This window comes from Tyto alba, unplaced genomic scaffold (assembly GCF_018691265.1).
Source record: "Tyto alba isolate M040663 unplaced genomic scaffold, T.alba_DEE_v4.0 Super-Scaffold_2, whole genome shotgun sequence".
In the NCBI taxonomy this organism is placed as follows: Eukaryota; Metazoa; Chordata; class Aves; order Strigiformes; family Tytonidae; genus Tyto; species Tyto alba.
The window spans coordinates 11,960,998-11,972,655 of NW_024881282.1; the positions used below are offsets into that span (position 1 = coordinate 11,960,998).

At 44.8% G+C, this 11,658-nt stretch overlaps 1 protein-coding gene across 1 annotated transcript; it reads right to left on the bottom strand.

The window, feature by feature from the left end:
• Positions 1-3,186: 3,186 nt before the first annotated feature.
• GPR83 (G protein-coupled receptor 83) lies at positions 3,187-7,511 on the bottom strand. The gene is made up of 4 exons (XM_009967527.3): positions 7,049-7,511; positions 6,119-6,244; positions 4,995-5,128; positions 3,187-4,198 (listed from the first exon to the last, which is right to left on the bottom strand). The coding sequence occupies exons 1-4, from the start codon at positions 7,433-7,435 to the stop codon at positions 3,574-3,576; spliced, it is 1,272 nt and encodes a 423-aa protein (XP_009965829.3). The 5' UTR covers positions 7,436-7,511; the 3' UTR covers positions 3,187-3,573.
• Between the last annotated feature and the right edge of the window lie 4,147 nt (positions 7,512-11,658).

Genomic DNA, 11,658 nt, shown 5'->3' on the forward strand with positions numbered 1-11,658 from the left:
TGAAATGGTTCAAGATCTATTTAACCTATAAAAACTGTTGAGAAAACATCAGCACATAATAAATAGCCTATCTATTGTGTGAGTTACTATCTAAAAATTTGCCACAGTCTTAGCACATTTGAGCTTTTCAGCTGTATCTAGCTGTTTTAAGATGTGTTTCTGCAACTGACCAGCGCAATTCTACTTATATTTATATACTTACATTTTTAGTGGCACTGCTTCTGCTGTTTTCAAAAGATGGGCTAAATCCCAAGTTAGGTCTTAAGGAAAAGAGTCCATCTTCAGCCTCTTCATCACTGTACTCTCTAGAAACAGCTACATCCATTAGTCTTTTTTTAAATACCCCAGACAGTAAAATGACAATGTTGAGATTCAGGTTTGGTCCATGCCATACTTTGACCCTTTTCTCTCCATCACTTGGATATTAATAGACCTGCAAATGCGGGAGAGTTGCAACTAGCTCCTCCGCATGCTCTTTGCCTTTTAACACCAGTCAATGGCTCTTAGCTACATTGTGAGATTTAAAACTTGTGATACAAACTGCATTACAGAGAGAGAGAGTGTGTGAAAATGTTTATTCCAGTTGAAGATGATGTGCCTCTAGAAATAGCTGTAGCCCCCTGCTTTTCCTTCTCTGGATGTTGTCAATCACTTTCAGAATAAAGAGTAGATTTTAGGACCATGTTTTGTTTCTTATTGGGAGCAGTGGGTGGTTTTTTAGTGGGAGTTCTAATGACAAGTTTAGGGCCCAATCCTGGAGCCCCATTTAGTGAGCCTATGAGCAAAGGATATGCTGGCTGCACTTTGTGAACACAAAGACAGAAATCATCTCATGGGTGGTTTTCTGAAGATGGAGATGGTAAGAGGGCTTTAACCCCTCCCCCCCCCCCCCCCCCCCCCCCCCCCCCCCCCCCCCCCCCCCCGAGTGTCATGTTGCTGACATGAATAATTACAATTTTCTGTCATGCCCTATGGACTAATTAGTTACCCAGCTTTATCATACCGGTATCGACTAGACTTCCTCAGCAGTGTGTACAAGCCACAGGAAGCTAATTGTTCATTATTGTTGTCAACTGAGTTCCCATTAAGAAGAGTAAGCTCTTATTTATGGCCTGTGGCTTCTGCTTGGAATAATCAAGGTGCTGTGCCTGAAGAAGGCCAGAGTCTTGTGGGAAAAGGTAGTCCTGCTGCTGTAATTCAGTGCTGGGAGGATTGCAGCATGCGGGGGTGTCCCACGCCGGAGCAGCTCGGGAAGGGCTGCAGCCGTGGGAGGGAATCCAGTCAGAGAATGTTGGTGACCCATGCTGGAGCAGTGTGGGGAACGCTGCAGCCCGTGGGAGGCACTCATGTTGGAGAGTTTGTGGAGGACTGTCTCCTGTGAGAGGGGGACCACAATGGAGCAGGAGGAACAAGTTTTGGACACTCCCCTCACCGAAGATGAAGAAAGTGACAGCACTGACTGCACCCCCCATTCCCTGCCCCTGCGCCACTGGGGGAGGAGGTAGAGATATCGGGAGCAGAGCTGAGCCTGGGAAGAAGGGAGGGGTGGGGGGAAGGTGTTCTCAAGATGTGGCAATGCTTCTCACTGTCCTACTCTGTTATGTGTTGTTAGTGTCTGTAATAAATGTATGTTCTTTTTTTTTCTTCCCCTAACGAGTCTGCCTTTTGCTCGTGATCATAAAGGGGAATTTTTGCCCATCCCAACCCTATCTAGAACCCCAAACCTGTCTCTCTGTCCCTTCTCATTGCCAGAGGGGAAGGGAGAGAGAGCTGCTGCGTTGTGGTTGGCTGCCAACCAGGCCCAAACCACGACAACCACACAGCCCCTCACTCCTCCCTTACCCCCAAGCTCTGAGAAGGATAATATAAACACGGGCTCAGAATTTGAGATAAGGACAGGGAGAGATAAATCACCCACTATAGTCATGAGCAAAAACCAGACCCATTAGGAAAGAAAAAAAGAACATAAATTTAATACAGACACTAACAACAGCAACCTGTGCAAAGCTTAAAATGATTTCAGAAATGTAAGTTTATTACAGGTCATTGGGAAAAACAGTTTAACTTTTTTTTTTTTTTCATTAATAGTCATTTATAAAAAGATTTTTCTCGCCTCACTGATGGCTGCTGCAAATTGAATGTGGAATGGGGCACCCTGGTGTGACATTCAAGGTAATTTCCACAGCACAGGGAGAGCTTTGCTTTCCTGTGCAATACAAGGTACAGATTTTGGAATGCCCATTTTTTTCATTATTCAAAATCAGATTTTCTTCTGCTAAGAACATTAAGTTCTGCAAACTACTCCAGACAGCTGCGGTCACATGAATTATCTTAGCCACCCCAAGAAGGACGCATCTCACTCATATTACAATGCACCAAAATTGTGTAATCAACAGGGGATATCTTGCAGAGAAATGTTCCATTTTTATTACTTGCTGTCAGAGATATCATCTGTTCTCTCAAAGCAGTTCATTTATTAACTGATTCCAGAGAGCTAACATCTTAGTTGGTATGAAAGGTCCCAAATGTCTGATCTGAGAAATACCCAGGTGCTTTACAGGCTGTGAGCAACATTCAAAGGTAAATTAAAAATTCAAACTGTGGGATCCTTTAGTTGCCTCTTGACAATAATGCAAAGATGCTTTAATCAAAAGGTCTTAGTCCAAACTCAAAGTAGTGTTTTATTACCCGTTCTCCAACTGTGGATCGTATGCCCAACATTCTCCAAAGTAGCTTTTGAGGGTTTAGTTCTTTATTTGAAGAAAAGCTTTCTCGATATTCATTACTTTATGTTAGGAAATAAAAATTCAGTGTGATTTTGCACTGGTGGCAGATGCTGAGCTAACAGGTTGGTGTTCCCCATCTACTTATGCAAAGAATAGGCATCCATTTTAGTTCAATTCTACTTTAGAAAAAGTGCCTACACTGTAAGACACTCCTGTATTTATCAATGTCTATCTTAACCTCCGCTTTTCTGAGGGTATTTCCACCAAAAAAAAAAAAAAAAAGGATTTTTAAAATATATCTGTTAATTGATTCTGAACAGATCTTGACTTTTCGGACCCCAGTTCTGAAGGGATGCCTCCCTACCCAGTTGCACTTGGATCTAAGCCAGCAACCTAAAGGTCCACATCTCAACCATTTCCATGTTGCTATGAAGAGACTTAGAAAAGGAGGAGGCAGGTCTGATGTGATTAGACTGTTGCTTTAGCGTTTAAGTACCAGAAAAACACACACAGAACCCCAGTGATAAAAATTCTTAGTCACGCAGACAACAGCAACATACATGCAGAGAATCCTGTCCTGCAAGCCGATCCAAAATCAACTCGACAAAGACAAAGAGAGCTCCTTCCTGGGAAGAGTTCTCTTTCTCCCCTTTAGTGGCTCCATGCCATTACCATCAGCCTGCATCAAAGATGCAGCTCTTTTGTACTACCTCCTGCAGAACCTCCCTCTGGGTTTTATCACATGTGGTTACACAATCCCTAGGTAGGCCAGGGCTCCACACATCCCCACCATTTTAGATCCAGTCAAACCTATGTAAGGTCCTTATAGATTTTCCAGAGCCACCATTTAGCTCACAGCTACTACCGGCTCAACTGCAGAGATGTCTGTCTTTCCTGACTGGATGTTGGAGGCTGATGGAAGGACATGAGAGGCCTGCAACCTCTTGAAGTTGCTGTTTTCTGTCCAAGCCAGTCTGTAGGATGGGACTGTGGAGCGAAGCCTGTGTTCTGTGGTCTTGGGAGGTTTCCTGCACATGTTGAGCAAAGCCTTCAGTTCTGATCGGAAACTGTCATTGAGCCAGCAGTAGATGAAGGGGTTGTAGCAAGTGCTGCTCATTGCGAACCAGTGAAAGGCAAAGTACAGGGCATTGTTGGTGTGGATGGTCTGGCTGGAGAGGAGGACGACGTAGCAGTTCAAGGGGAACCAGCAGACTGCGAAGAGGATGACAACAAGCATCAGCATCTTTATGGTCTTCTTATTCTTTTTGCGGAGAGCAAAGTACTGCTCAGTGGTGACGTCCCCGATGACATTGCGCAGCCAGAGTTTCTTGGCCACTGTCATGTAGGCAGCAGAGATGATCAGAAGGGGCAGGACGTAGAGCAAAATGAAGGTTGTTAAGTCGAGGTACTTCCAAAAGAGGTCAGCGGGCTCAGGGAAATCGGGCAGACACAGGCACCGGGTAATCTCCTCACTGCGAGTGGAGAGACGGGGGGTGAGAGCGCATACGGCCGGGCACCGCAGGAGAAGCACATCAGAAACAAGGAGGTAGGTGGGAGGGGGCTCCGGCCATACAGCCTGGAGGCAGACCCTCGTTTATGCACGTGTCACAGTTAAGCACAACTCTGCTGTCCAAGGATTTGAGCCATGGAGCAGCTTGTGAGCAATGTGGTGATAATTTCTCGTGAGCATTCATGACCTTATAATAATTTTATGAATTTCATCAATTGCAAAATCTCCAGCTGCACAGAAGCAGGGTTTTATTCTCTGTCCTTTGGCAAATAGAAACACAGTCTCTGCACATATTAAGGATATTTCCCTCATTAAAGAACTTTCCAAATATCAAGGCTCATGACAGCATTTTATGGAATGAGCAGCTGAGGCAGATCTTTTCACTTTCCCAGGGATATAGAGCAGATTAAAACCTATTAAGTTTTAGGTTTTTCCCATTTCTGCTCTGCCCAAACTGGTCAGATTGATACATTGTGTAAAATGCCAGTGTATAGGGACAAAGGGTGCAGGCCAGATCCTCTGATTTCCTAGCCTGTTTCATGTGATTAGTGTGACAGAATAAAGATAAAATAATTAAAAATAGAAACAAGGATGGGATATCAGCCATTGCAAAAGGAATCTGATGAAAATTATAGACTAGATTCATATTTGGATTATTTCAGCATAAGCTCAGGGCTTTCAGTAGAAGATGCCGAAGTATGACCACTGAGAGTTTGGCCTCCAGGGAGATTGTGGAGGAAAGCAAAGCACATACTTACCTGTATTCAAAGGTAAAGAGTTTTTGGTAGATAGCATGTGGTAGGGAAAAACAAGTTGCCATGATCCAGATTACAGAGATGTAGATAATACCTTTTGCAGTGGATATGCGAGGTTTCAGAGGATGCATTATAACCTGTGCAAAATAAACCAATATTCAGGCTTATGACATTTCAGAAGATAATTATATATTTTTTTCATATGATTTTCCAGCCTTTAAAGCTATTACTAACGTGGCAATTTATCATGAAATACAATCTTCACCCAGCTCCCACTGCCAGTAAACGGTACATGAAAGCCTGAAATTTTCCTCCGTGGAAATGGGTAAAGTCAGATCCTACTCCTACCCTCGCATTTCAGTATTTGCATCAAGATGGGAAAAACTGGGTACCCGGGGGTCTTGCACACATGTTAATTTCCATGTTCAATTTACTTAATAACAAAACAAAAAAAATAGAGAAGAAAATAGTCTCAGACTCTTCGGTATCAGTGACCCAAAGAACCACAGGTTTGTGATTTAACCAGATCTCCCTGGGGATGCTTCTGACAGCCAGTGTATTTTGGGGAAATTAGAGGCTTTCTAACAGATGTCAACTGTCAACTGTTTTGTATAGTTGTTGGGGGACTCCAGACTGATAAATCTGACTGTCCTCAGTTTTGAGCCCATTATCAACAGCAAGCCACAGCTCTGCTTGTGACAAACACCAGTGCTCTACAGTCAGCTCTCCAGTATTCAGGGTAACAAGGGGTGAGACATCCCAGAGCAAAGGGAGACAGAGCTGCAGAAACTAACTGGGATGTATCTACATCCATGGTGCTGGACAAACCGCCCCAGAGGAGAGCTGCCCGTGTGAATTCCTGTCAGGATCTTGGACTTTCTCCTTGTTTGAGAACTACTGGATTATCTACCACAGAAAAGCTCCTGTTCCCCAGCTGGAAGCAAATGGAAGGCAATGGACATGTCCCGTCTCCCACCTATCTGTGGGCTTGAAACGATACTTCCCATCTGGCAGCAAGAACTGCTCCCCTACCTGGGAGCTGAGAAGGAAAGGACAATGGATCATCCTTTCTCATTTTAATTATGCCCTCCCAAGCTTTCTGTCTGTCTGTTTCAGAGAGCTCTCACCTGGTGCCTGTCCATGGCAATGGCTGTGAGGGTCAAGGCAGAGACATGGAGGGAGCAGTACTGTGCAAACCTACTGACATGGCACATCCCTTTCCCAAATATCCAGGTACTGTTCACAAAACGAGCCTAAAACCAGAATACCATTAGTTTTGTACACACACACACACACACACACATCCTCCATCACCTCCACATGTTTATAGATATCGGAGATACCTCTGGCACATAATTCCTTGTGCTATGTAAAAGATATTTTCAAAATAGCAGGTTCTTTGTATAGTCGTATAATTTTCTGGCTTCTGAACCCTGAAGAGCTAAGTTAGTGGTGCTCAGTGGCTCAGCAATATCCTCCAGGACAATGCAGCAGCAAAGTACAAAAGATGGTTGTTCTATTTTATTCAGAGTGTGTGCTTCTGCAGTCTAACTACTGAGTCAATACAACTGTCTTTCCCTGTTAAACCCTCCTTACAGGATAGGGCTGACCTATACACCTTATTTTACTTCAAAGCAAACTACAGCTTTTCAACACAGCTCATAAAATGATTGTGAACATGAATTTATCTTTTTTTTTTTTTTTTTTTTTTTTTTTCCCAAGAGGTTCATAATGTTACCTTGGAAATACTTTGGAGAAGGGAAGGAAAAAAAAAAAGACCAGATACTGCAAAGTACTAAATAATCACTACGAAGTTATTATTGTTCAAGTGCTATCAAGGCCACTTTTAACAAATGGATAATTTCAGATCTTCAGCTAGATAACAGGAATTTGAGAAGAAAAAGACATGTGGAGCATTCCAAAGATAACTCCAATCACTGTAGTCTGTACTAGACAGGTATCCGCAGATCATGCATGCACTGCCTATAGTGATGTAAAGAAGAAAAGACCACTGAAGTAACTGCAATACCTTTATGGCATCTCTGCCACCGTCTTACCAGTGTAAAAGGTGTGTTGAGGAGTGTGATCATGATATCGGCTACAGCCAGGTTCACAATGAACAAGCTGGTGGCGGAGTGCATGCGCTTGGTCTTGATGACAACGTGACAGACCAGGATGTTGCCAAAGAGGGAGAAGACAATGATGAAGGAGTACGCCGCGACGAGCAGGGCTTTCACGGTGATGCTCTGCGACTCCGCTCCATACCGGCTCCTGCCCACAAAGCTCTGCCAGTCAGCCAGGCTGTCGTTATCCCAGGAAAAGAAACCCGAGATATTTGGGATTACAAAAGTCTTCTCCAGGCTCTCGTTGAGGGGCAACTTTCCTGGGGTTGCAAAGGCGTTAATGAAGTTGGGGATGGAGAGCCAGACAAGACAGGACAACATCTCTGACACGCCGCTCTGCTCCTCCAATTTGGAAATTGTTCATCTGTGAGAGAGAAGAGCTCACGCCGTGTGCCAGGAGAGCCGTCCTCCCCTTGCTCAGCCCGGGCGTGCTCGGGGGTTGCAAACACAGTGTGCAAACAGCAGGAGCGGGGGGATGCTCCTGCTTCCCACAGCGTGCTGCGCTCCCGCTCGGCTCACTGTTACTTTTGCTCCTTCAGCCAGCTTTATACCCCTCAGCGAGCTCCAAGCAGGGATCATCTGCAGCCATTGGATTTCACAACATTATTTCTGCTCTGATGTGATGCTTTTCCAACCAGTCACACTCCCCTGGGCGTTACTCCAAGATAAGCACATCTGTGAGGAAAGCAAATCAATCTCTCCAGTCGTCACCATTCTTTTTCTCTATCAGCAGCCCAGCTCATGCAAATGCTGTGCTGTTTATAAACCAGCAGCATGTGTGGCAGCTCTGCTGTCTTCCAGGACACAGCTGAAATTTAAGCTCGGTTTTAAAGGTCTGGCAAGTTCCAGCCTATTTCACAGCATAATTCTTACTAGCTAGCATAGAATAGGGGGTTAACAGATGAACTGTGAATAACAAGCTGGCTTACTGTACTTACAGTATTTTTCCAAAGACCTTTTTTCCCTCAAAAAAACAGAGAAATTCTTAAGCTTTCTCTTGGCAGGGATTTCCTTTTGCCCAAGGGAATAAAAAGTTTGATGTGAAACTGTGCTTTCTAGGGTTTGTAGAAATACAGAGGTATCTACAAACAGGTGATTATATGGGACAGATGATGGGAAGGGACGTCACAGCCTAGTGAGTCCACTATCCAAAGCAACAGGCAACCATATGCTGGATCCAAGCACAGATGAGATGACAGCATATATGTTCCCCATGCCTTTCCCCAAAAAACACAGTAGCAGGAGGCCAAGAGCCACAAATCCTACACAGCACAGAAAGACGTGCCCCTCCATGAGTGCACATGTAAGGTGTTGCCCCTCTGCTGGGACAGATCTGCTTGGGTGGTGTCAACTAACCTCAGCCAGAGTAGGTTTTGTACATAAAAGGCTTTATTTAACCATCAATTGAAAGACCACTGTCTGAAATGGTTATATTATAAGGTGGTCATTCACTGGTGAAAATAACACTTCCAGAAGATGCTTGTGACTCCTCCAGCGAACTACTCGGGCTGCTTTCTCCTCGCTGCTGCTCAGGAGTTGAATGCAGCAGGACAGGCAGCATGACCAGCCCACAGTGCTTCCCTGCAAACTGCTGCCAGCATCTATTCCTTCCACAAAATTGTCCAACTTGAGCTGTTCTGGCAGTTCGCTTGTCTCAGAGGAAGCTCTCCAGAGACCCCGCTGGAGCTGCTAAGGTGGCAGTCACCTGCAACCATTCAGAGAGAAGAAAAATCTGTGTCCAGCTCAGAAGCGCTTGGCCAGCAGGGATGCCCTGGATCTGATGCTGCCAGGGAAACAGAGTCTCACAATGCAACATAAAGGTCCAGGGAAATGGCAGAAAGCAGGACAGGGCAGCGTTCTGGTGTGGGCTTGGGATGAGAACCGAGCAGCCAGTGGCATATGTCCCCCTTCTCACTGGGCTGCTCCAGCAGCTCCCAAGTCCCCCTCCTTTTCGGTGCTGGTGGCCAGTGCATAAGGGTATTCTGTTTTCTGACACTCAAACTCCAGCTCTTCTTCCTCCACATCTATCAGATCCTGCTCTCCTGTACTATAATCCATATTTCAGCACAAATGATTAGTTTTCTCTATGTACTCCATGTGATCTATTTCTTAATTTCTAGCAGGGTACCCTTGCATGTGTAGCCAGAGCTGCCATTGCCTTTGAAGCCCAGGTGCTTCCAGGAGAGCAGGAGTCTTTCTCACCTCCGCAGCCAGGCTGCTGTGGGGATGGGAATCTCCTCCCACGCAGCCCAAGCCCACCTTCCTCCCAGCTGGACTCAGCCTCTTGTGATCCAGAGGAGGTGGTCCCACCACACACCGGGCAGGCCCACCCGAAACACCCAGGGAAAAAGCCCAGTGGAGGCTCCCTGGGCCATGTCACTCCTGTGTGCCCCTCTCTGCCTCACACCACACTTCTGGCTTAGTTTGTATTTAAATATACCCCAGTATGAACCATCTAAACAGTTCACCTCTGTGTGGTTGTTACGAAAGAACAGAGAATTGTCAGAGATTTGTCACCTTTGGTGCCTGCTCCTGCTGCCTTCAGCCCTGCTCTGCCATCCCCAGCACCCACTGACAGCGAAGGAAGCAGCTGCACAGGAATGTCAGGATTTGGGACACTGCATCTGTTTTTTGTAAAAGGTGATGTACTTTATAAAGTGTTTAGAAAATGTCTGAAATAAAGCTATATAGCTCATGAATTCAGGTGACCAAAAAAATTCATCAAAAACAACTGTACACTCAACAAAATTATAAGAAACTAGAAAACAGACCTGTTAAAAAAAGTTTTAAGAGGAATATAAAAAAAAAAAATTCGCCCATACACACCAAAAAATGCAATTTGGAAGCATTCAAAAAAAGAAATAATGCTTTTTTTTTTTTTTTTTTTAAAAAATGCACAGCAGAGTGTACACCCCCCAGCCATTTCCTTGGGAACAATCTTTCTTTCACTCCTGTGGCTTTGCTAAATTTTTGAGCTTTCCTGGGACAGGTGGATTGAAAGTTACATGAGTGAGAAGTGACTTTTTAAAAACTATCCAGTGTGGTCTTTGGGAAATAATGTTAATTTTCTGAGCATCTTACCCTCCTGTATAAGAAATCACAGTAATGGTTAGGAGAGGTATCTGTTTATAGTACAGTCTTTCTACACACAACAGGCTACATTTTTCCCCCTGAAGTGAAGGATGCCATCTTTATCTTCTATACAAGGCAATTCAAGAACTGCAGCAGTTTAACACTATAAACAAAGCTGCTGTGAATTCAAGTTGGCTGAAAAAAAAAATGTGGAAAAGGTAGAATGAACCTTTGATATGATTTCTATTAATCCTACATATGTTTTGCTAAAATCTTTGCCTAGGATGTGCCTGCAACAGTAAGAGATGGAATCCCCTTAAGACCTTAGTGAAACAATAAACTAGGCAACATGAGTCTTTGTAAGAAAACAGGTTTAATTTGGTGTGGTGGATTGACCTTGGTGAGTTGCCAGGTACCCACCAAGCCACACTCCCCATCCTTAGCAGGACAGGGAGAGAAAATTAGATTAAAAACTCATGAATTGAGATAAAAGCAGTTTAATGGAAAAAAAGCAAAGGTTGTGCATGAAAGCGAAGCATAAAAAGGTTGATTTTTTTATGTCCCATTAGCAGGCGACATCCAGCCACCTCAGTACGTGCGGTGGTTGCTTTGGAAGACAAATGCCTTAATAACAAATGTAGTCATCCCCCTCCGCCTCTCCTTCAGCTTTCATTGCTGAGCACACCACCACACGGCACGGAGCATCTCCGGGGGCAGTCGGGGTGAGCTGCCCTGGCTGTGTCCCCCCCCAGCCTCTCCGCTGGCCCCTGCGGGGAGGCCTGATGCTCAGGAGCACCGCGCCGTGGAGGCCGAAACACCGCTGTGGCGTGACCACCCTCCGAGCTACAAACGCCGAGCACGGCGCTGCACAGGCTGCTACAGGGGGTTACCTCCACCCCAGCCAGGCCCGACACACGTGGACAGCAACAAGAAGCAGCAAAGCATTTTCAAAATTTCAGTCCCTCGGATCCAATGTAGTCCATACAACTGACTCACGATTTACTTAACAGAAATAGTTTATTAAAAAAAAAAACCCAACCCTAAACCCTCATCTTGAAGGGTGTTTACACCAGCTTTATAATTGCACAGGTAATATAGCTTTTACAGCACTTAATGAAAGAGCCAGACTACCAAATTATTTGCTGATACCTTAAGTGATCGCACTGCTTTGTAAGTTGATGCTAAGCTCTACACTAGGTATTTGCAAGTCTTGATCATTTTTATGGAAGTCTTCAGGAAGCTCAAGCCTCATTTAGTTTCCCTGCTAGAGCATATATGAAGGCAAAGTAACAGCAGACATGTTCAGTGAGAGCCAGAGACTGCACAATCCCGTCTCTTCGATGGAGAAAGTAAAAATGCAAAGTCATGGCTGCAGCTACTCAACATATTCAGTGCTTCTCTGACATGCTGGGGCATTAGCTGATAAACCCTTCTGGCCTTTTACTTGATTAGTTCTGATGGTTACAGCTTTA